This window comes from Rhinoderma darwinii, chromosome 5 (genome assembly GCF_050947455.1).
Source record: "Rhinoderma darwinii isolate aRhiDar2 chromosome 5, aRhiDar2.hap1, whole genome shotgun sequence".
NCBI lineage: Eukaryota > Metazoa > Chordata > Amphibia > Anura > Rhinodermatidae > Rhinoderma > Rhinoderma darwinii.
This window is the reverse complement of record NC_134691.1, coordinates 243,498,863-243,525,581: the sequence shown is the minus strand read 5'-3', so window position 1 is coordinate 243,525,581 and position 26,719 is coordinate 243,498,863. Positions and strand designations below refer to the sequence as shown.

The 26,719-nt window shown below is 40.7% G+C and overlaps 1 protein-coding gene across 9 annotated transcripts in view; it reads right to left on the bottom strand.

Moving 5' to 3' along the window:
• Positions 1-26,719, bottom strand: part of HUS1 (HUS1 checkpoint clamp component) — a 353,679-nt gene that overhangs the window by 111,057 nt on the left and 215,903 nt on the right. For 5 of the 9 annotated variants that reach the window (XM_075827017.1, XM_075827015.1, XM_075827018.1 and 2 more), the window contains one exon: positions 14,268-14,375. The exons of the other annotated variants lie outside the window; for them this stretch is intronic. In XM_075827017.1, coding sequence (XP_075683132.1) covers positions 14,268-14,375 — 108 coding nt within the window. The remainder of the gene's footprint in view (positions 1-14,267; positions 14,376-26,719) is intronic. 9 annotated transcript variants of the gene reach the window in all.

The following is a 26,719-nucleotide window of genomic DNA, read 5'->3' as shown; positions in this document are numbered from 1 at the left end:
TGTGATGTTTCTACCTTAAAAATATCTCTCTGACATTCCGGATAAAGTAATGGGGTACATTATTTTGATATTCAGTTTTTCCAACTTAGGGGACTAATTGTTGTGACAGTCTAGAGTATATTAAATACTATCTATCACGGATAGCGATATCATAAACAAAAAATGTCAGCTTAATAAATTACGTACATACTTGAATTATCGGAAGCCAGTTTCAATATAGTAGATTCCTAGAGATTCTATACAACAATAGGACGGGTACTTATTGGTGAGATCATATTCGTAAATAAAGTCTCTGATTATGATACGGTGGCTTAGCTTGCATAGCAAACTCAATATTCTTTGCTATCAACATTTACTGTGAGGTTTTTCTCATACCGAACACTGCATCTGAAGCACATTCAGCACCATATATCTTGAACAGCGCCATCAGCTATACGAGCTACTTCTAGTTAGATTATATTAATGCCGGTTGTATCTAACTGGACATGCATACCAACGACACTTGGTTATCCAGGTATTATTCTCTCTGGAAGATATTCACCCTACGAGTTGAAATCCAAAATCATTGAACACTGGACCAATTGTAGTACGAATCTTATTTATTTAACAACATCAACATTTTATAGTTATTTTTTACAAAATATAACTGATATTTATAAACGCATTTTTTCAGTATACTTCAACACAGAAATCCGTTCTTTCAACCGGTCCAGTGGTTCGTGTATATGGATGCTCTTGTCGCGCATTTCTTGGACACACTCCGTTCTATACAAGGTTGAACTTTAGATCTCCGATGACGCTTTGCAGTTGACGATTTTATATATCTAAGGACCATATGTATCACATATTAATATATAATGTTAAGCAGACATCAAATTTAAAGAGGGATTTTTTGACATTAACTTATGCTATATACACTCTTAGGAATTATTTAATTCTAGAAATAAACTTTTATAATCAACAGAGTGCAAGGATGGGCATTAATATAATATCTTTTCCCTGCAATGAATCAGTATAGGAATCTTTGAGAGAAATTTTTGCATATACTTGCGTCAAAACGCACGTGCATATTATACCTCCATTCAGACCTTACTCTTATTCAGTTTGGCCAACCATTTCCAATTGAATAATCACGCAACCTTACATAATTTTTCGAGATCTTTAGATGAACCTGTGTGTACTTATAGTATGTATTCTTACACTTATATGGCTTACCCAGGTCATATATGTGAAAATCAATTCATATTTTATTGTACCGGGAATTACATTCCCGTTTATGTTTTAATTATATTTTCGATTTTGTATGTTTATATTATATATTTTTCATCAGCTTGTATAAGTGTTCGAAGATGCAATATTCGGAACTTGGCTGAATTGTTAATATGTGCTGTTTTTAAACCTTGTATATCGAATATATAATATCTGTGATATACGTTGTGAGGACTGTGGGGACATGTTAGCCTTGCCTGCTGTATATATTACTAAACCTATGATTCTGCATGCAACATATTACAATTTTATTAGTGTGCCTGAATGTATTTATTTAGTTTTTCTTCTACATATGTTTTACATCTCCTAGATCACACTATTGCATGCAGTTTTTACGAAGGGTGTATTTCACCGGAGGAGACAATTGTAAACTAGGGTTAATTATTCACCTGTTCTATCTGCGTACTCATTAGTTACGTTTATCAAGCAGACAGGGCGGCTAGTGTCCTCACATTTCTTTGCCATGATTAAGAGCACAGGAGATGCTCGAAACGCGTAGGCCAGGGCACCGTTGCCCGCTCGCATTTTTCTTGGGACTGCGTCTCCCTTCTATTTTATTCATATCACCCCAATAAAGATGGGAACATCGTTTCCTTTTTAATCTACAACTGGACTTAGCGCTGGATCATTTCTACTGTTTCTTCTACACGGGGGCAACTTGTTAATGATCTCAAGGCAGCTGGGACCACAGTCACCAAGAAAACCATTGGTAACACATTACACCGTAATGGATTAAAATCCTGCAGTGCCCGCAAGGTCCCCCTGCTCAAGAAGGCACATGTACAGGCCCGTCTGAAGTTTGCAAATGAACATCTGGATGATTCTGAGAGTGATTGGGAGAAGGTGCTGTGGTCAGATGAGACTAAAATTGAGCTCTTTGGCATTAACTCAACTCGCCGTGTTTGGAGGAAGAGAAATGCTGCCTATGACCCAAAGAACACCGTCCCCACTGTCAAGCGTGGAGGTGGAAACATTATGTTTTGGGGGTGTTTCTCTGCTAAGGGCACAGGACAACCTCCTTCCCTCCACCAGGACATTAAAAATGGCTCATGGCTGGGTCCTCCAGCACGACAATGACCCGAAACACAAACAGCCAAGGAAACAAAGTAGTGGCTCAAAAATAAGAACATTAAGGTCATGGAGTGGCCTAGCCAGTCTCCAGACCTTAATCCCATCGAAAACTTATGGAGGGAGCTGAAGATCCGAGTTGCCAAGCGACCGCCTCGAAATCTTAATGATTTACAGATGATCTGCAAAGAGGAGTGGGCCAAAATTCCATCTAACATGTGTGCAAACCTCATCATCAACTACTAAAAATGTCTGACTGCTGTGCTTGCCACCAAGGGTTTTGCCACCAAGTATTAAGTCTTGTTTGCCAAAGGGATCAAATACTTATTTCTCTGTGCACAATGCAAATAAATATATATAATTTTGACAATGTGATTTTCTGTTTTTTTTTTTTAGATAATCTATCGCTCACTGGTAAAATTAACCTAGCCTAAAAATTCTAGACTGTTCATGTCTTTGACAGTGGGCAAACTTACAAAATCAGCACGGGATCAAATACTTATTTCCTTCACTGTATGTATATATATATATTATATATATATATATATTGTAGACAGTCAGTAGGAAGACTGGTAGAGGGTAGGTATGTGCCACTGAGATTTATCTCAGTGGTGTAAATCTCTGGGAAGTTCGTTGCTCAGCAAGGTTAGTTGGTGAGCAGGAGTTTTTTAGGCTGGATTTCAGGGTCCGGGATTTAGGAATAGCTGAGAGATTCTGGGTGGGATGGCCATTCCCATACCTCCACTCCAGGTTTTGATTTCTAGAGGTTCTGAGTCTCAGCTGGCCCTGATTAAAAGGGAAGCTGACAGTGTGAAAAGAGAGAGTGAGGAGGAAGGAGGTTGCTATTCCTCCAGGGAGAGTGCTATGACCGAAGCACCTAACAAAGGGGATTTACACACTCAGGTGGTGGCTGCTACAGGGTGAGAACTTTAACCCCTTAAGAACTGAGCCTGTTTTGGCCTTAAGGACACAGCCTATTTTTGCAAATCTGACATGTGTCACTTTATGTGGTAATAACTCCAGAATGCTTTTGCCTATCCAAGCGATTCTGAGATTGTTTTCTCGTGACATGTTGTACTTTGATACTGAAAAAATTTCGTCGTTAAATTCAATATTTATTTGTAAAAAACACAAATTTAGAGAAAATTTGCAAAAATCTGCATTTTTCTAAATTGTAATGCATCTGCTTGTAAAACAGATCGTAATACCACACAAAATATTTACTAGTTAACATTTCCCATATGTCTACTTTATGTTTGCATCGTTTTTTGAACGTGCTTTTATTTTTCTAGGACGTTACAAGGCTTAGAACTTTAGCTGCAATTTCTCACATTTTCAAGAAAATTTCAAAAGGCTATTTTTTCAGGGACCAGTTCAGTTCTGAAGTGGCTTTGAGGGCCTTATATATTAGAAACCCCCTATAAAACACCCCATTTTAAAAACAGCACCCCTCAAAGTATTCAAAACCACATTCAGAAATTATTTTAACCCTTTAGGCGTTTCACAGGAAATAAAGCAAAGTAGAGGTGAAATTTACAAATTTCAATTTTTTTTTACGAAATTCATTTGTAATACAGTTTTTTCTGTAACACAGAAGGGTTTACCAGAGAAATGCAACTCAATATTTATTGGCCAGATTCTGCAATTTTTAGAAATATCCCACATGTGGCCCTAGTGTGGTAATGGACTGAAATACCGGCCTCAGAAGCAAAGGAGCACCTGGTGGATTTTGGGGCCTCTATTTTATTAGAATATATTTTAGGCACCATGTCAGGTTTGAAGAGGTCTTGTGTGCCAAAACAGTGGAAACCCCCCAAAAGTGACCCCATTTTGGAAACTACACCCCTCAAGGAATTTTTCAAGAGGTATAGTTAGCATTATTAGCCCACAGTTTTTTTGCTAAATTTATTGGAACTGGTCTGTGAAAATGAAAATCTACTTTTTTTCTGAAAAAACATACGATGTTTTAGATGTTACAAGGAATAAAGGAGAAAAAGCACCCCAACATTTGTAAAGCAATGTCTCCCGATTACGGCAATACCCCATATGTGGTAATAAACTGCTGTTTGGACCCACGGCAGGGCTCAAAAGGGAACGAGGGCCATTTGGATTTTGGAGGGCAGATTTTGCTGCATTGGTTTTCGGTGCCATGTCGTGTTTGCAAAGCCCTGGATGGACCATAACAGTGGAAATTCCCCAAAAGTGACCCCATTTTGGAAACAACACCCCTCAAGGAATTTTTCTAGGGGTATAGTGTGCATTTTGACCCTACACGGTTTTTGCTGAATTTATGGGAATTATGCCGTAAAATTGAAAATCTAAATTTTTTCTAATAAAATGCAGTTTTAGCTCAGATTTTTTAATTTTTACAACAGATAAAGGAGAAAAAACACCCCAATATTTGTAAAGCAAACTCTTCTGAGCACAGCAATACCCCATATGTAGTAATAAACTGCTGTTTGGACACATGGCGGAAGTTAGAAAGGACGGAGCGCCATTTGACTTTTGGAGCTCAAGTTTTGCTGGAATGGTTTGCAGCACCATGTCACATTTGCAAAGCCACTGAGGGGCCAAAATAGTGCAAACCCGGCAAAAGTGACCCCATTTGGGAAACTATACTCCTCGTGGAATTTATCTAGCGGTATAGTGAGCATTTTGACCCCAGTTTTTTTGCTGAATTATTGGGATTATGCAGTGAAAATGAAAAATCTACATTCTTTCCACTAAAATGTTGAATTGTTTTCATTTTCACAAGGAATAAAGGAGAAAAAGCGCCCCAACAATTGTAAAGCAATTTATCCCGAGTACAGCAATACCCCATATGTGGTTATAAACTGCTGCTTGGATACACCGCAGGGCTCAGAATCATAGGAGTGCTACTTGGCATGTAGATTTTGTTTGATTGTTTTTTGGGCGCCATGTCGCATTTGCAGAGCCCCTGAGGTACCCGTACAGTAGAAACCCCTGAGAAGTGACTTCATTTTGGAAACTTTACCCCTCAGGGTAATCATCAAGGGGTGTACTGAGCATTTTGATCCCACAGGTGTTTCATAGATTGTATTAGAATGAGGCAGTAAAAATGATAAATTATTTTTTTTCCCAAAAATATGTAGTTTTGCACCCAATTTTTTTTCCCACAAGGGGTAATAGGAGAAAAAACAACACATAATTTGTTACCCAATTTCTCCCGAGTACGGCAATACCCCATGAGCGGCCCTAAACTGCTGTTTGGGCACATGGCAGAGCTCAAAATGGAAGGGGTGCCATGTGGCTTTTAGAGAACAGATTTTGCTGGACTGGTGTAGGGGCGCCATGTCGCATTTGCAGAGCATTCTTAGGTACCAGAGTAGAGTGTAAAACAATTGAGAAGTGACCCCATTTTGTAAACTACACCCCTCAAGGCATTTATCATTTGCCTGGACATATGACAGAGCTTAGGAGTGACAGGCGCATGTGAGACCTATTTTGGTGATTTTCGCAGCATTAGCCCACAATGGCAGGGCTCTGAGGTCAAATAGTAAAACAAACCCCCAAGTAGTGACCCCCATTTTGGAAACTGCACCCCTCAAGGCATTTTGACCACACAGGTTTTTTTTTTCTATTAGAAATGAATGCTCGGTGGATGGTGCAAAGTGAAAATTGCAAATTTCCACAGGTATGTGCCATTTTAGTGCACAATATTTTGTGCCCAGTTCGTGCCACTGAAGACAAATACCTCAAACTGTTAAGCGGGTTCTCCCGGGTATGGCGATGCCATATATGTGGACGTATAGATGGCATTCTAGTTGTTAATTTGCTGAGGTAATCGGGAGAAATTTCACCCCATGCTTCCAGAAGCCCCTCCCACAAGTTGGATTGGCTTGATGGGCACTTCTTGCGTACCATACGGTCAAGCTGCTCCCACAACAGCTCTATGGGGTTGAGATCTGGTGACTGCGCTGGCCACTCCATTACAGATAGAATACCAGCTGCCTGCTTCTTGCCTAAATAGTTCTTGCATAATTTGGAGGTGTGCTTTGGGTCATTGTCCTGTTGTAGGATGAAATTGGCTCCAATCAAGCGCTGTCCACATGGTATGGCATGGCGTTGCAAAATGGAGTGATAGCCTTCCCTATTCAAAATCCCTTTTACCTTGTACAAATCTCCCACTTCACCAGCACCAAAGCAACCCCAGACCATCACATTACCTCCACCATGCTTGACAGATGGCGTCAGGCACTCTTCCAGCATCTTTTCAGTTGTTCTGCGATTCACAAATGTTCTTCTGTGTGATCCAAACATCTCAAACTTCGATTCGTCTGTCCATAACACTTTTTACCAATCTTCCTCTGTCCAATGTCTGTGTTCTTTGCCCATATTAATCTTTTCCTTTTATTAGCCAGTCTCCGATATGGCTTTTTCTTTGCCACTCTGCCCTGAAGGCCAGCATCCCGGAGTCGCCTCTTCACTGTAGAAGTTGACACTGGTGTTTTGCGGGTACTATTTAATGAAGCTGCGAGTTGAGGACCTGTGAGGTGTGTGTGTTTCTCAAACTAGAGACTCTAATGTACTTGTCTTGTTGCTCAGTTGTGCAGCGGGGCCTCCCACTTCTCTTTCTACTCTGGTTAGAGCCTGTTTGTACTGTCCTCTGAAGGGATTAGTACACACCGTTGTAGGAAATCTTCCATTTCTTGGTAATTTCTTGCATGGAATAGCCTTCATTTCTAAGAACAAGAATAGACTGTCGCGTTTCACATGAAAACTCTCTTTTTATAGCCATTTGGAGAGAATTTTATCGAACCCACAAATGATATGCTCCAGATTCTCAACTAGCTCAAAGGAAGGTCAGTTTTATAGCTCCTCTAGACAGCAAAACTGTTTACAGCGGTGCTAACATAATTGCACAAGGGTTTTCAAGTGTTTTCTAATCATCCATTAGCCTTCTAACACAGTTAGCAAACACAATGTACCATTAGAACACTGGAGTGATGGTTGCTGGAAATGGGCCTCTATACACCTATGTAGATATTGCATTAAAAAACAGACGTTTGCAGCTAGAATAGTCATTTACCACATTAACAATGTATAGAGTGTATTTCTGATTAATTTAATGTTATCTTCATTGAAAAAAACTGGGCTTTTCTTTCAAAAATAAGGACATTTCTAAGTGACCCTAAACTTTTGAACGGTAGTGTATATATATATATATATATATATATATATATATATATATATACATATATATCTATACATACATATATCTATACATACACACACACACATATATATATATATATACACACACACACACATATATATATATATATACACATACATACAGTGAAGGAAATAAGTATTTGATCCCTTGCTGATTTTGTAAGTTTGCCCACTGTCAAAGTCATGAACAGTCTAGAATTTTTAGGCTAGGTTAATTTTACCAGTGAGAGATAGATTATCTAAAAAAAAAAAAAAACTGAAAATCACATTGTCAAAATTATATATATTTATTTGCATTGTGCACAGGGAAGTAAGTATTTGATCCCTTTGGCAAACAAGACTTAATACTTGGTGGCAAAAACCTTGTTGGCAAGCACAGCAGTCAGACGTTTTTAGTAGTTGATGATGAGGTTTGTACACATGTTAGATGGAATTTTGGCCCATTCCTCTTTGCAGATCATCTGTAAATCATTAAGATTTCGAGGCGGTCGCTTGGCAACTCGGATCTTCAGCTCCCTCCATAAGTTTTCGATGGGATTAAGGTCTGGAGACTGGCTAGGCCACTTCATGACCTTAATGCGCTTCTTTTTGAGCCACTCCTTTGTTGCCTTGGCTGTATGTTTCGGGTCATTGTCGTGCTGGAAGACCCAGCCACGAGCCATTTTTAATGTCCTGGTGGAGGAAGTCACTCAGGATTTGACGGTACATGGCTCCATCCATTCTCCCATTGATGCGGTGAAGTAGTCCTGTGCCCTTAGCAGAGAAACACCCCCAAAACATAATGTTTCCACCTCCATGCTTGACAGTGGGGACGGTGTTCTTTGAGTCATAGGCAGCATTTCTCTTCCTCCAAAAACTGCGAGTTGAGTTAATGCCAAAGAGCTCAATTTTAGTCTCATCTGACCACAGCACCTTCTCCCAATCACTCTCAGAATCATCCAGATGTTCATTTTCAAACTTCAGACGGGCCTGTACATGTGCCTTCTTGAGCATGGGGACCTTGCGGGCACTGCAGGATTTTAATCCATTACGGCGTAATGTGTTACCAATGGTTTTCTTGGTGACGGTGGTCCCAGCTGCCTTGAGATCATTAACAAGTTCCCCCTGTGTAGTTTTCGGCTGAGCTCTCACCTTCCTCAGGATCAAGGATACCCCACGCAGTGAGATTTTGCATGGAGCCCCAGATCGATGTCGATTGACAGTCATTTTGTATGTCTTCCATTTTCTTGCTATTGCACCAATAGTTGTCTCCTTCTCACCCAGCGTCTTACTTATGGTTTTGTAGCCCATTCCAGCCTTGTGCAGGTCTATGATCTTGTCCCTGACATCCTTAGAAAGCTCTTTGGTCTTGCCCATGTTGTAGAGGTTAGAGTCAGACTGATTAATTGAGTCTGTGGACAGGAGTCTTTTATACTGGTGACCATTTAAGACAGCCGTCTTTAATGCAGGCACCAAGTTGATTTGGAACGTGTAACTGGTCTGGAGGAGGCTAAACTCTTAATGGTTGGTAGGGGATCAAATACTTATTTCCCTGTGCACAATGCAAATAAATATATATAATTTTGACTATGTGAGTTTCTTTCTTTTTTTTTAATATAATCCATCTCTCACTGGTAAAATTAACCTAGCCTAAAAATTCTAGACTGTTCATGACTTTGACAGTGGGCAAACTTACAAAATCAGCAAGGGATCAAATACTTATTTCCTCCACTGTACGTACACACACACACACACACACACACACACACACACACACACACACATATATGTATATATATACACACACACACACACACATATATATATATATATACACACACACACACATATATATACACACACACACACTCACTCTGGTTAGAGCCTGTGTGTGCTGTCCTCTGAAGGGAGTAGTACACACCGTTTATCGAACCCACAAATGTAATGCTCCAGATTCTCAACTAGCTCAAAGGAAGGTCAGTTTTATAGCTCCTCTAGACAGCAAAACTGTTTACAGCGGTGCTAACATAATTGCACAAGGGTTTTCAAGTGTTTTCTAATCATCCATTAGCCTTCTAACACAGTTAGCAAACACAATGTACCATTAGAACACGAGTGATGGTTGCTGGAAATGGGCCTCTATACACCTATGTAGATATTGCATTAAAAACCAGACGTTTGCAGCTAGAATAGTCATTTAGTACATTAACAATGTATAGAGTGTATGTCTGATCAATTTAATGTTATCTTCATTGAAAAAAACTGTGCTTTTCTTTCAAAAATAAGGAAATTTCTAAGGGACCCTAAACTTTTCAACGGTAATGTATGTATGTATGTATGTATGCGTGTGCGTGTGTATGCAAAAAACAATTTAAAAAAAACACAAAATTTGTATCTCTGCGTCCGTAATAGTCCGAACTATAACAATATACTGTTATTTTAAACACACAGTGAACGCCGTAAATAATAAAGAATTTAAAATGCCCAAATCGCAGTTTTTTGGTCACCTTAGCTCTAAAACAAATGTTAATAAAGAGAGTGCTCAAAAAGTTGTACGTACCAAAAAATGGTACCAATAAAAACTACAGTAGGCCCAGCAAGAAATAAACCCTCACACCACTCTTATATATACAAAATAACTCCTATATCAATTCAAATAAGGGGCTTGATGCTATTGAAATGAAGCATACGCCCTAAGTAACAGGAAAGGCAACTCCCATATATATATTTATACAATGAGGGGAGAAAAGGAGCATGGAAGCCATATAGTAAAAATAAACAGCTTTATTAACACATATTGACATACATACAAATCGTTTAAAAGGTACAAAAAGGACAGGAGGACTCAATACAGTTCCGGTGTGAACACGATATGGCAGACTACCTATAACATATGGGGAGAGTATTAGACAGTCCAAGAGATGACTATGAGGTGTGGGTGGTAAACATTATAATAAAAACTAGTTACTATACCCTGACATCGTGCAAGTAGTGCACAAGGGTGTACAGAGATAGATTCGAGTAGACGGAAAAATAAAAACGCTGTGGCTCTTGCAAGGCGGGGAGTGAAAAACGAAAATAGAAAAGCAAACTAATCAGTCCAGAAAGGGTTAATTAATTTAGTATTGCCGTACTCGGGAGAAATTGCTTTACAAATGTTGGGGTGCTTTTTCCTCCTTTATTCTTTGTGAAAACGAAAAAAAAGTTGATATTAATTTTCACGGCCTAATTCTAATAAATTCTGCAAAAGACCTGTGGGGTCAAAATGCTCACTATACCCCTAGATAGATTCCTTAAGTGGTGTAGTTTCCTAAATGGGATCACTTTTGGGGGGTTTCCACGGTTTTGGTATCGTAGGGGCTTTGCAAATGCGACATGGCACCCGAAAACCATTTCCGCTAAATTTTACCTCCAAAAGCCAAATAGTGCTCTTTCCCTACTAAGCCCGGCTGTAGATCCAAACAGCAATTTATTACCACATATGGGGTATTTCCGTAAATCGGGAGAAATTGCTTTACAAATGCTGGGGTGTTTGTTCTTTTTTATTCCTTGCAAAAATTAAAAATTTCTACGTTTTCTCTGAAAAAAAGTAGATTTTCATCTTCACAGATTAATCCAAATACATTTAGCAAAGAGCTGTGGGGTCAAAATGCTAACTATACCCCTAGATAAATTCCGTGAGGGGTGTAGTTTCCAAAACGGGGTCACTTTTGGGGGGTTTCCACAGTTGTTCCCTCCAGTTCATTGCAAACGCGACATGGCACTGAAAACTAATCCAGCAAAATCAGCGCTCCAAAATCTAAATGACGCTCCATCTCTTCTGAGCTCTGCTGTTGGTCCAAACAGCAGTTTATTACCACATATGGAGCATAGCTGTAATCTGGAGAAATTGCTTCACAAATGCTGGGATGTTTTTTTCTCCTTTACTCCATGTAAAAATTTAAAATTTCTACGTTCTTTCAGAAAAAAAGTAGATTTTCATCTTCACAGACTAATTCAAATACATTTAGCAAAACAACTGTGGGGTCAAAACGCTAACTATACCCCTAGATAGATTCCTTAAGTGGCAACACAAGACTTCTTCAAACCTGACATGGTGCCTAAAATATATTAAGAAAAAAGGAGGCCCCAAAATCCACTAGGTGTTCCTTTGCTTCTGAGGCCTGTGCTGCAGTCTATTACCACACTAGGGCCACATGTAGGATATTTCTAAAAACTGCACAATGTGGGCTTTATATATATTGAGTTGCATTTCTCGTGTAAAACTTTCTGTGTTACAGAAAAAACTGTATTACAAATTATTTTTGCCAAAAAAATTAATAAAATGTAAAATTTCACCTCTACTTTGATTTAATTCCGGAGAAACAACTATGGTGTTAAAACACTTTATGAAGGAAAGAAAGGCAGACACAAGAAGACAAGAGCCTCCCCAGTTTCTTCCAGGCACTAAGGTCTGGCTGTCCTCTAAGAATATCCGGCTGAGGGTGCCATCATACAAGTTTGCTCTCAGGTTCCTTGGACCCTTCGAGATTTTGCAACTAATCAACCTTGTCTCCTACAAGCTTCGGCTGCCTCCTACCCTCAAGATCCCCAACTCCTTCCATGTCTCTATTCTGAAACCGCTACTCCAAGATTCCTAGTTCTGCAGTGGCTCACAGAGGTTCATCAGATACCTTTGAGGTTAAGGAGATCCTGGACACCAAGAGAGTGGGTGGAAGAACCTTTAATTTGGTGGATTGGAGGAGGTTTGTCTCTGAAGAAAGTTCCTGGGAGCCAGAGGAGAACCTCAATGCTCCTACCCTTCTGAAAAAGATTCTCTCTCGCACTGTTCCCAAGAGGAGGACCCGGCCGAGAGAGGTGTAAGAGCGGGGATACGGTCATGCCCATGGCCGCTGGCCGTCAGGCTCACTCACTTCCTGACGGCCGCAGCCATGGGTCTGTGAGAGCTGGCCCCCATCTCCTCCTCAGGAGACGCCAGCGCTCACTTCCACTTCTCTCGGCCGGGTCCTGTAGGGTGCGCGCACACGCTCGTGCCCGCTCTTAAAGGGCCAGCACACACACCTGAGCTAAAGTGCCAAACTAGCCCATGAGCACCCAGGATTATAAGAGGGGCCCAGCCCCTTCCTGCCTTGCCTGAGCTTTGTTGTCGTTACCCTAGTTTGTCTCTGCAAATTGTCTCCTAGTGTCTTCCAGTTCCCAGTGTTCCCGTTCCTGCTACCTGTAACCCGTGCTATCCTGGTCAAGTGCCGTATTGAGTTGGAGTCGTGCTGTGCTGTGTACCACGCCTGTCCTGTTACATCACGTCGTGTCCGCCTGCCACCAAAGTCCCTTCCGAACCTGCCTCGCTACTGTCTGAAGCTACCACAGGTACACCTATACGAACTATAGACTTTGACCTGTGTCCTGTTGGCCAGCTGCCATACCGTTAAGGCGGTACGGCCCAGTGAGTCCACGTACCTAACGTGACACACACACACACACATATATATATATACACACACACACACACACACACATACACACGACATCTGGTGGTGTTGGTCCACTGTGTTATATCAAGTCAAGATTTAACGCAGCCGTCTTCCAGGAAATTTTAGAGCACTTCATGCTTCTCCCTGCTGACAAGTTTTATGGAGATACGGATTTCCTTTGCCAGCAGGACTTGGTACCTGCCCACACTGCCAAAAGTACTAATACCTGCTTTAATAACCACAGTATCACTCTGCTTGATTGGCCAGCAAACTCACTTGACCTAAATCCATGGGGTATTGTCAAGAGGAAGATGAGACACCAGACCCAACAATGCAGACGAGCTGAAGGCTGCTATTAAAGCAACCTGGGCTTCCATAACACCTCAGCAGTGCTACAGGCTGATAGCCTCCATGCCACGCCGTATTGATGCAGTAATTCATGCAAAAAGAGCCCCGACTAAGTATTGAGTGCATATACTGTACGTACTTTTCAGCAGGCCTACATTTCGGTATTAAAAATCATTTTTGAAACTGGGCTTATATAATACTCAAATTTTCTTAGACACTAAATTTTGGGTTTTCATTAACTGTTACCATAATCATCAACATTAAAATAAAAAAATGCTGGAAATAGATCACTCTGTGTGTAATTAATCTATATAATATGAGTTACTTTTTTTAATTGAATTTTACTGAAATAAATTCACTTTTTGATAATATTCAAATTTATTGAGATCTTGTAAACACGTACGTACGTACGTACGTACGTACGTACGTACGTACGTACGTACGTACGTACACACCATTTATCACTTACCTTTCTCATGATTTCTTCTCTCCTGTGTCCGTAGTCTTGAAGTTGCAGTGATTGGTTCAGGACCTTTGATCACGTGATAGTCACGTGATGTTCTCTCTAAAGGTCCTACAATCACAGTATCAAGCAGACATCTGTGTATGTGGGGATTTCTTTATATCACAGTTCAGTGCCCACATACACAGATTTATGCAGGACAGTAAAGGAGAGTGGCCCCTGAGCAGTGGAGCGACAGACCCACCGTGAAGATTCCCGGTAAAGTACATGGTCAATCCGCCCCTGAGTTCAATGCACTGTTACAGTTGGGTCATACTGGTGGGTTCAGTAGTGTGGAAACTTTTCGTAAATATTTGTGTAAAATAATAATACCACCTACATTGTGTCTTAAAACCCAGGACTCCCAAGTCTTTACGTTCAACGTAAAAAAAAAAATCTAAATCTATACATTATCTTCGTCATGTGATACTTACATCAAAGTCTGGTACAGTAGGCTCTCCAAAATCATTCCACAGCCTTCTGGGAATAACACTCACAGGAATGTCATGCGTGACAATACGACTGGTGCTTGATATTGAGGGCTAGAAGTACAGAAATGTATATATTTCTACTGAATTAATGTATATCCCCCCCCAAAAAAAAAAATCTTACTTTATGCAAAGGCTACATTTTCAATAACATACATTTACATCCCAGTATACCAAAATTCGATACAGCTTTTTATACATTTAACCCCCTCTCTTTCCAGCAACTGGCATAGTTTAGACTCGGTTAACATACTTTGAAGATGTAAGCTCTACTTCCCGAGTCAAATGCTCTATGAATGTATCTAGCCCACATTTTCAAAACTCCTATTGTTCGTTGCATATTCAACCATTCTATTATTAATACTTCTATCAAAGCCATTAATCTAGGTGGATGAGGTGATAACCATGATTTTAGGAAGACATTTATTGCTATGCAAATTACTGTAAATGTAATTTTCCAGTTACCCTGGATATTCCTTTTCCCCCATTACATCATAATGAAAAAATGAATAGACAAGGGTTATTTTCAACCGCATAATTCGGTATTTACCCATTTCCACATGCCATATCTGCCCTTTGATCCTGGTATCTAAGACACTCCTGTTTAACCCTTTCACTGCCAGGACATAGGTAATACATAACGCTTGCTGCAAATAGATTACAAGGGCTAAATCTTAGATCTTGGTATAATAAGTATTTGGGTAACATTTTTAACCTAACTTTTTTCCATGGGCCCATAAAATCCTTACCAACTGTTATGCCATCATGAGGATGTTCAATTATTATTTTATTATTTTTTTTAAACATTTATTTTTTATTGAAAATGTTCAAATATGACAACACTTGACGCATATATTCAGTGCAGTCAGAAACTAGTGGTACAACAGTGTTGGTAGCACTGATCAATCATATCCATATAACAAATCAACAGAGAACAAAAAAAAAAACAGGCTTGAGAAATCAGGAGCATATCTATTTTGTCTAAGATAAAAGATGCGTTCATATACACAATGTGTTGACACCCTGGCCACAACCTCCCCATATGTGGGGATGTCGGGGACTTCCAGGCCTTAGCTATCAAAAGTTTGGCTGTGAGCAAAACATGCCACACTAGGCGGAGAGACAGACGGGATCCTTTCTATCTCCAAAGATAGTAAAGCTAGACATGGATCTTGAGGTATGGGTATTCCTAAAACCGCTGAGCGTAACTGAAAAATGTTGGTCCAAAAGTTTGCCAGGCATGGACATCCCCAAAATATATGATAGATCGAGCCCCCTTGGCCACAGTTACGCCAACATAAGCCGGAAGTTTGAGGGTAAATCTTAGCCAATTTGAACGGAGTGTAAAACCATCTCAACAAAACCTTATGGAAAACTTCATACAAACTGAAGATTTCAAAGTCCACTTAATCGCCATTTCCCATTGTGCCAGAGTGAAGGATTTGTCCATGTCTCTCTCCGAATTCAAAAAATGTGCTCGTCTGGAAATCTCCACATCCCCATTCAAGGTGTCATATATTCTCCCAGCTCCCCAACCAGATCCAGAAAGGAGTGCACTAGTAGATAGGGGTAGCTGAAGATCCAACAGAGGCGAGGCAGCCCAGTAAGACTTTATCTGAGTATACTTATAAATATCTCTATACGAAACATGAAACTCCTCCTGTATTTTGACAAAGGACTTAAAATCTTTCCCAGAAAGCAAGTCAGAAATAAAGTGGATGCCTGCTTCAGACCAGTGTTTGATCCTAGATTGGGAATCAACAACTCCAGCACCCCTACCGGTATCTGTATCCTACTGCTCCCAGGAATTCTAGAGGGCTGCGCTATAAAAATAAGCCAGCTTTGCACTGCAATCTTTACCGTGGGGATGTTGGGAAGAGGGAGTTCAGGCTTCAAGGCATAGGCCAGCAATACATTAGATAGAGGTTGAGCCTCCATTAAATAGTTTTCAATCAAATGCCAGCTAACCCCTGTAGAGGAGATAAACCATTTTTCAGATTGTTTTATTACTAATGCTCTATGGTAGGATACCAGGTTAGGAACTCCCAGCCCCCCTCTATGTTTCCGCTTCATAAGGAGAGATGCCGCCATCCTAGGTTTCCTTCCCCCCCCACAGGAAACTCTGGAGTTGCTTTTGGAATTTAGAGAGCCATAAAAACGTTATAGGGATTGGCAGCGTTCGCAGGTAATATAGTATTTTGGGCAGTATGAACATCTTATAACAAACATTGCGTCCTAGCCATGAGGGTTCATGTGTAGCGATTTTATCCAATTCTCTCTGTAGAGAAGCTAGGAGAGGTTCAAAATTTATTTTGGGAAGTCGGGACAAAGGATATCCAATTGAATTCCCAGGTAAGGAATGGAAGAGTTTTTCCACTGATATGGGAACTCCGTTTGTATAGATTGTTTCAGAGCTGGATTGATAAAAAGCCCAAGAATCTGGGACTTCGAGGCATTCACTTTATAGTAAGATATTAACCCAAATCTGGAAATAGTTTGAGAAATTTCGCTTAAAGAAGGCAGAGGGTCAGTAAATCGTCAAAATAATGTCATCAGCGAATAATCCAATTTTATGTTGTCTAAATCCCCCTGGAATACCTCGAATAAGTAAATTAGAGCATATAGATTCCGCCAGGGGTTCCATAACCAATGTGAATAACAAGGGGGATAGCGGACACCCTTGTCTAGTGCCATTGGTAATATGGAAGGGAGTGGACAGGAAACCATTAGAAAGAACTTTAGCAGTAGGCAGGGTGTATAACGCTTGTATAGCTTTAAATATGTTCCCCATGAATCCAAACTTCGTCAAGGCCGAAAATACAAACCCCCAGTGTATTCTATCGAACGCTTTCTCTGCATCCAGGGTAAGGAGAGAAGGCGCTCGAGTCTGTCCTACCCTAGTTATGAGATCAATTATCCGTCTAGTACCATCAGGAGCTTGCCTCCCTTTTGTGAAACCAACCTGATCAGAGTGGACTAATGTGGGCAGGATATCTAATAGACGGATGGCAAGGAGTTTGGCGTATAGTTTAGTATCACAGTTCAGAAGGGAGATGGGTCTAAAATTGGCCGGGGTTGTAGGAGATTTCCCTGGTTTAGGGATCGTCACTATCGTGGCTTCTACCATCTCCTGGGGCATATTTCCTTCCGACATTGCTTTATTAAAGACTGCAGTTAGATGGGGAGCGAGGATGGAGCCATAGGCTCTGTAGTATTCGTTAGAGAATCCGTCAGGCGCGGGAGATTTATTGGTTTTAGATAGGTGGATTATTTTAAATACTTCTATATGGGAAATAGGGGCGTTCAAAATAAATAATTGGTCCTAAGATATAGAAGGCAGATGAACCGACTCTAAAAAGGTCTGTATATCCCTATCTGAGGGTTGCAGAGTGCTGGGATCTGACTTCAAGTTATATAATTTAGAATAGTAAGAGCTAAATTGATTCACTATTATCTGGGGATTAGTAATTTTTGACCCATCTGTTAGTGAGTCTAGAGGAGTTGTTTTAGTTTTTAGTTGGCGTTGTTTAATTCTATGCGCCATCAGTTTACTAGCTTTATTGTAGGAAGTATAATAGTTCAACCTTAAGGAAGCAATCTTTTTATCAAATTCATCTATAAGGAGGGCTTTCAAATTCCTTCTGAGGGTCATGAGTTTATCATGCAGGGAGGGTGACTTATTTTGTTGAAGTTCTTGTTCCACAGAACGCATGTCAGACAATAAAGATGCCAAAGTGGCCATATTAAATTTTTTATACCGTGCCCCCTGTTGTATCAAAAACCCTCTCATGACTGCTTTGTGGGTGTTCCATATAGTAAATGGACTCCGCTCTGGGGATCCATTCAGTAGGAAATATTCCTGCAATTGGGAGGAGATCTTTATATTTGGGGAGACTTATAAGAAAATTATTGATCTGCCATGAAAACCGTGGCGAGGGGGCGTGTCCTAAAGAAAGAAGGAGATATGTGAGAGCATGATCTGACCATGTTATTTGTCCTATCTCAGAAGCTTTAACTCAAGAAATAGAATTCTTATCTACCAAAAAAACATCTATTCTGGAGAAGGAGCGATGTCTCGTGGAATAAAAAAAGTGAATTCTCTGGAAGTGGCATTCATGCACCGAAACGAGTCATATAAGTCCTCTTTAACCCCTTCCCTCTTTGGACACTTTTGACCTTCCTGACAGAGCCTCATTTTTCAAATCTGACATGTTTCACTTTATGTGGTAATAACTCCGGAATGCTTTTACCTATCCAAGTGATTCTGAGATTGTTTTCTCGTGACACATTGGACTTTGTTACTGGCAAAATTTGCCTGATACATTCAGTATTTAATTGTGGAAAAACACCAAAATTTAGCGAAAAATTGCAAAAATTTGAATTTTTCTCAATTTAAATGTATCTGCTTGTAAGACAGGCAGTTATACCACACAAAAATGTTGCTAACTAACATCCCCCATATGTCTACTTTAGATTGGCATCGTTTTTTGAACATCATTTTATTTTTCTAGGACGTTACAAGGCTTAGAACTTTAGCAGCAATTTCTCACATTTTCAAGAAAATGTCAAAATGCTATTTTTACAGGGGCCAGTTCAGTTGTGAAGTGGCTTTGAGGTCCTTAGATATTAGAAACCCCCAATAAGTCACCCCATTTTAAAAACTACACCCCTCAAAGTATTCAAAACCGCATTTAGAAAGTTTCTTAAACCTTTAAACATTGCGCAGGAATTAAGGCAAAGTAGAGGTGAAATTTACAAAGTTCATTATTTTTTTCCAGAAATTCATTTTGAATCCATTTTTTTTGTACCACAGAAGGTTTTACCAGAGAAATGCAACTCAATATTTATTGCCCAGGTTCTGCAGTTTTAGGAAATATCCCACATGTGGCTTTAGTGTGCTACTGGACTGAAGCACCGGCCTCAGAAGCAAAGGAGCACCTGGTGGATTTTGGGCCTCCTTTTTATTAGAATATATTTTAGGCACCATGTCAGCTTTGAACAGGTCTTGTGGAACTAAAACAGTGGAAACCCCTCAAAAGTGACCCCATTTGAGAAACTACACCCCTCGAGGAATTTATTTAGGGGTGTAGCAAGAATTTTGACCGGCCAGTTTTTTTGCAAATATTTTTGGAACAAGGCCATGAAAATTAAAATCTAAATTTTTTCAAATTACATGTAGGTTTAGCTAATTTTTTTTCATTTCCAAAAGAACTAAAGTCACCACAACATTTGTAGAGCAATTTCTCCCGAGTAAAACAATACCCCACATGTGGTAATAAACGGTTATTTGGACACACGGCAGGGCTTAGAAGGGAAAGAGCGCCATTTGGCTCTTGGAGCTCAAATTTAGCAGGAATGGTTTGCGGAGGCCATGTCACATTTGCAAAGCCCCTGAGGTAACAAAACAGTGGAAACCCCGAACAAGTCACCCCATTTTGGAAACTATACCCCTTGAGGAAATTATCTATGGGTATAGTGAGCAGTTTGACCCCACAGGTGTTTTAAAGAACTTATTGGAAGTAGGCCGTAAAAATGAAAATTTAAATTTTTTCAAAGAAAATGTAGGTTTAGGTATTTTTTTTCATTTCCACAAGGACTGAAGGAGAAAAAGCACCATAAAATTTGTAAAGCAACTTCTCCCGAGTAAAACAATACCCCACATGTGGTCACAAACATCTGTTTGGACACACGGTAGGGCTCAGAATGGAACTAGCACCATTTGGATTTTGGAATGGTTTCTGGGCGCCATGTCACATTTGCTGAGCCCCTGTAGTACTAATACAGTGGAAACACCCCAAAAGTAACTCCATTTGGCAAACTGCACCCCCTGAGGAATCATCTAGGGGTATAGTGAAAATTTTGATCCAAAAAGGTTTTTTGCTGAATTAGAATTAAGCCATGAAAATGAAAAATATTTTTTTTCCAACAAGATGTCGTTTTAGATCAACATTTTTCATTTTTACAAGGAATAGAGAAGAAAATGCACCCCAACATTTGTAAAGTTATTTCTCCCGAGTACGGTAACACCCCATATGTGGTTATAATCAGCTGTTTACGTATATGGGAGCATTCAGAAGAAAAGGAGCAGTATTTATCTTTTGGAGCGTAGATTTTGCTGAAATGGTTTGCGGACGCCATGTTGCATTTGCAAAATCACTGATGTACCAAACAAAAGTGACCCCGTTTTAGAAACTACACCCCTAAAAGGCATTTATCAAGGGGTGTAGTGAGAATTTAGACTCCACAGGTGTTTTGCAGAAATTAATACGCAGTGGATGATGCAAAGTGAAAATTGCAATTTCTCCACTGATCTGCCTATTCACCGCACAATATGTTGTGCCCCTAGAGAATCTTACCCCATAAATTGTTAAGCGGGTTCTCCCGGGTATGGTAATACCTTACTTGTGGCCATAAATTGCTGTTTGGGCACACTGTAGGGCTAAGAAGGGAAAGACCGCCATTTTGAGCATGGATTTTGCTTGGTAGTAGTTCTGTTTGAGGTATTGCTGGTATTTCAGTTTATAATGTGGTGGCATATGTAATCTGTGCGGAGTACATCAGGGTATATGTAATCTGTGCGGAGTACATTAGGGCATAATAAGAGGGTATAATAATGGGGTAAATAATACAATTATCCATAGATGTGTGTTACGCTGTGAAGCGATCCGTTATGCACAGGCCGGTGTCGCACTGATAAACGGTTTTCTTTCTTATCCCCCTTTTGTAACGCTCTGCACCTTTTGTGGACTTTTTCTCCTTCATGGTTTGGGAAATTTTGCTGGGAAAGTTTTGCGCTGATATAATACGGGCACCCTCGCTTCCAGCGGATGTGCTATGTCCCTTCCCTTTCCTAGTTCCTCAATACTAGGGCCCTGGAACTGAAGGAATGTTCCCCTCCGGCCTGCGCATTGAGATGTTTTTTCATCACCGCATTACTAGTGCCATAACTTTTTTGTTTTTCAGTTGATTGAGCGGTGTGCGGGCTTGTTTTTTGCGAGACAGGCTGTAGATTTTATTGGTACCATTTTAGAACACATACGACTTTTTGATCACTTTTTATTTCATTTTTTGGTAAAGGAAATTACCAAAAACAAGCAATTCTGGAATAGTTTTTTATTGGGTTTTTTTTCGGCATCCACAGTGCGCCCTAAATTACATGTTAGCTTTATTCTGCGGGTCGATACGATTATGGCGATACCAAATTTTTATAGTTTTTTTATGTATTGCGGCTTTTGCACAATAAAATCACTTTTTTTTATAAAATAATTTGTTTTCTGTGTCGCCATATTCTAAGACCCATAACTTTTTTATTTTTGCGTGCACAAAGCGGTGTCAGGGATTATTTTTTGCGGGACGGATTGTCGTTTTTATTAGTACTATTTTGGAGTAAATGTGACTTTTTGATCACTTTTTATAGCATTTTTTGGAAGGAGATGTGACCTAAAAACAAAGATTCTGGCGTTGTTTAACATGTTTTTTTTTACGGCGTTCACCGTGCGGGATAATTTACATAATAATTTTGTCGTTTGGGTCGTTACGGACGCGGCAATACCAATTATGTATAGTTTTTTTTAATTTTTACGGTTTTCCCATCATAAAAGACTTACTATGGGAAAAAAGTCAGTTTAGCTTTATTTTTATTTGAAATGTGTGTGTTTTTATTGTTTTACCACATTTTTATTCACTTTTTTGACTTGTCCCACTAGGGGACATGAGGGCCTGATGCCCCGATCGCTACTCTAATACACTGCGCTACATACATAGTGCAGTGTATTAGCACTATCAGTTATTCACTGACAGAAGGCCTATGAGGACTCGCCGCAGGCGGGTCCTCATCGGCTCCCGTACAAGGCAGACTTGGACGCCATTTTCTGGCGTCCAATTGCCACAGCAACCCAGCGATTGCGTCACTGGGTTGCTGGTCGGGTGAGTGCAGCATCTGAGGGCTTAATCTGCCGGATCGTAGAATAGCTCCGATCCTGGCAGTTACAGGAGGGTGCCAGCTGTATAATACAGCTGTCACCCCGCGGTGATGGTGCCGGCTCTGCTTCTGAGCCCGCACCATCACTGCGCCGTACCTATACGGCGCTTTGCGGGAACACCTTCCCGGCAGCGCCGTCTATATATGGCGGATGTCGGGAAGGGGTTAAGTAACCATGGGGATAAAGTCGGGGGAGACCTTCTCTCCTGATTAGTAAAGTCCCACTGAGCATCAGGGATAATGTTGAAATCCCCACAAATTATAAGCTTCCCTTGCGTAACCTTGCGAATTTTGCGCATAATTTTGTTGAGGAAGCGTATTTAGGACGCATTTGGGGCATAAATGTTAGCGATGGTGACGGGACAATTGTTGAGCAAACCCACCAGGACTAAAAATCTCCCCCGCTCATCAATAACAGAAGACTGCATTTGAAAGGACACTGTATCCTTAAAGGCTATCAACACTCCCGCCCTTTTCATATCCGCAATAGAGGTATAAATTAACGGAAACCTATGATGAGTAAATTTGGGACAGTGAGATTTGGCGAAATGTGTCTCTTGTAGACATATAATGTCGGTGTTAGATGTTAAAGCATCTCTCCATACTGATGCTCTCTTAAAGGGAGAATTGAGCCCTCTGGTGTTCAGGGACATAAATTTAACCGCCATAAATAAGACATTGAAAGTTCCCCATATACATCAGAAACCGTATTAGAACCCTGCCAGTTTTTGAACACAGAGCAGCAATTTCAAAGGGAGAGGGCAGGGAAGGAAAGGACAAACAGAGAAACTGTAGAAAATTAAACATCACTTAGTGATAGAAGTAACTCCGCCAAGCAGCCTGGCTGAGAGTCACCAAACACAAGGGGGGGAAAGAGTCTACTTGGACACCATCACGACCTCCATTTTGCAGCAAATACTCCGGAAAGAGATCAAGGCCGAGGCTTTCCGATCCACTCCGGCGAAAGTCTCGAAGGGGACCGTCTAGCAGGAACAGCGGTAGGCGATATAGGCGCAAGTCCCAATTTACGAAGTAGGGCGGATCCTTCCTCCACATCCGCCATGGTATGCAAGACTCCATTCCTATATACTAGTAATTTGGCAGGAAGTCCCCATCTGTATCCCACGTCGTTCTTCCTCAAAGCCAATGTGAGAGGCAAAAATTTCCTCCGAGCTTGCAGAGTCATTTGGGATAAATCTGCATAGATGTGTATCTTCTCATAAGGCGCAGGTAGAGTTAGCATTCGTCGTGTAGCAGACAACAGGGAGTCTTTAGTATGAAAAAAGTGGATCTTTGCAATCACATCCCTTAGCAGCTCAGCAGAAATAAAATTAGGCTTAGGAAGCCTATGGGCTCTATCAATATTAATATCCCCAGGTTTAGAAGCAGGTAACAAATCTTTAATAAGTTACTGCAAATATGCGGTAAGGTTGCAAGGTTGGACCGACTCCGGAATTCCTCTAAATTTGACATTAATATTCCTTCTATTACGATCTTCCAAGTCAGCTAACTAGTATTTTAAAGCTTGCATTTCTTCTTCCAAAGACACATGAGCGTCCACAATATCATTATGAGCGTTCGTGAGTTCACTCATTTTAGACTCCACATGGTCTCCTCGGTCATCAAAGGCGTTAGAAAGCTTTATGGAGAACCCCAATAAATCATTTTGAAAGGAGCCTCTGAGGGCTAATACCACATTTTTTATAAAGGCTTCTGATGCAGCTTGATCAGATGAGGGTATGTCTTCTATGGCCACAGAGTGTGAGGATACATCTGCAATGCAAGGGTCTTGGTTGACTATCAGTCCTGCTGGACTGGGGAGGGGAGTCTCCCCTGGTGCTTGAGGGGAAGACGCCATTTTAGGTGTGGGGATGGCTGATACTTCAGCAAAGCGTCCAGCTCCCAGTGAAGCTGCACATTGTGAGCCTGATTCCCCTTCTCCATAGGGCACAGACTCACCCTCGGTTGCCAACCTGGAAGGATCCCCTCCGATTCTCCCCCGGACGATGAAGGCGGGACGGGCGGGACTCCTGCAGAGGAAGACGCCTCACCGCCATGCTTGTGCTCCCTCCCTGTGAATAAGTCTGTGAGGCGCTTGGGCCCCGTTTTCAGGGACTTTGTCCGGGTCATCATGCTGCTGCTCTCCCAGAGACACCAGGACCTGCAACCTGGTGAGTATATTTTGTCGCTGAGGTCGTAGCTCGGAGATCTCAGAGCGGAGCTCAAGGAGATGCGACCGCTCTGTTCGGCATCCAAGCCACGTCCCAATTCTTTCTTTTTTTGAGTGCAAAATAGCACTCAGCGATGAAACAATGATCAGTGACACTTCCAGATGGATTTAATCCATTCCATCAACCAATTGCCTACTATTCTCATTAGACTGGCTATACCAGACATGGCTATACCATACATGCTAATATCTGGCAGAGCCATACCACCATATACTTGCCCCCCCCCCCAAATATGTTTAGAAAGGCCTTTAATATTAAAGGAGTATTCCCAATTTAGAAATTTATGGCATACCACAGAATATGCCTTAAACATCTGAGATGTGGGTTTCAGCTCTGGGACCCCCGTTTCGCCTGGTGAGGCGGCTACTGGTCTGCAGATTACAGACAGATACTAGTGGAGAGGGGGCCTCTCTTCATTCTTTTCGAGGTACAGAAACAGCCAAGCAAGTGCTGCTCGGCTGTTTATGTAACTCCCAAACAACAGATTGGAGAGAGCCGCACGCATGCCACCACCAGGAATCTGCGGCCAGTGGGCGTCTCACCAAGCAAAACGAGGGTGACCCCCATTCTCGACAATAGTGTGGGTTTCAGTGCTAGAACTTGCATCTATCAGACATTTATGGCATATCCTGTGTATATGTCAAATGTGGAAGTTGAAAAAAACCCTTTAATATACTAAGACTAGTGTCCTTACATTTAAAGCATGCCTAATCTTTCAAGTGACTTTTCAAAATAAACGGTCATATGTGTGTACATAAGGAATAACACTATTTTGGGCTATAATAGGACTTCTATGCTGCACTTTTTTAGAAGCCTTCCTCTCTGCAGGCTCTCCAATTCTCAGTTTTCATTTAGCTAGTGGGTGGAGCCTAACGGCTACCATGTCTTCTATAGACTGCACACATGGAAGAGGAGAATTCTGCTCTCTTAGCTCTATCTCATATCTATATAGAAGCAGCAGCATGAACAACATTATATAGCAGTAATTAGTGTAGCGGAGAATTCAGAACTGGGGTGAAATATAACTTAAATGGAAGCCGCTGCAGCATGTCTTTCTGTGTCTGCTTCACTCTACTTCTGCTCCGCCCTAGATTGGTATTAACAGTGTGGCTCTGCTGACTCTCTCTGCTTCCTCCTCCTATTCTCCCTCCCCTCTCCATAGACTTGAATAGGCAGGCAGTGAAAATGTTCCCCCCCCCCCCGCTTCCTGCAGTCCGCCTGTAACTAGGGATGGATTTTGCTTGACGGATGGTGGACAGCAGATCACAGGAAGAGAGGCACTTAGTGGCAGTAACTTCACACAGAATTTGAATGGATAAAACTGAATTTTAACAGTAAGTAAATTACAAAATTGATCTATTTCACATGTACTGTTAGGATAGCATAAGTTGTTTAAAAATTTGTGTTCATTTAAGGAATAATAGCAACATCTGAACTGGATATAATAGTTTAGGAAAACAAATAATTTTAATCAGATGACATTGACCTGTGACAGAAAGCGGGAATTATTTCCATTTATTAAAATCTCCTGTAAAGTTCAAACAATACATTTTATTTGGATAATAAAATAAATGCATCCCAAAATGTACTGTATAAGTCTTGTTGTATTGATTTTAAACCATAACTACTATTTCACGCACATCCCTCTTCCCTTCCCAACATAAATATTTCAGATTTGCCGTTAATAATCTTATATCCAGAACAGTTTATCCAGAAGTTGTATAAAATAGATCATTGGCGAATAATGCCAAACACACCTCCAACTCCTCCTATACTAATCCCTTTTATTACACTGGAATGTAACAAGAAAATGGCTCCAAAGCTAAATTGAAAAAATGGGGTGATAGAGAAATATAGAAATCAACAACAGTGTTTCAAAGGGGGACAAATCTAGGCATTTATCCCAAAACTTTGTAGATTGGAAAAATTAAGTAGTGAGGTGCTTCGTTATATACATTTCTAGAAAAGTTAGGTGACAAAAAATGATGTACAATCCCAATATAGTTACCATATAGCATTGTCACTCAGCTTTCCAAGAGTTCTGAACAGCAAGTCTACATAGTTATGCAGTGCTGCTCCCCCTGGTCTTATATTATGGTACAAATGGGTTGATTAGGACTCGAGAAAGTTCAGTTTGCAGGAATCTATGTTCTGCAAACTGCGTTTGTTCTAGAGAATAGGCCAGT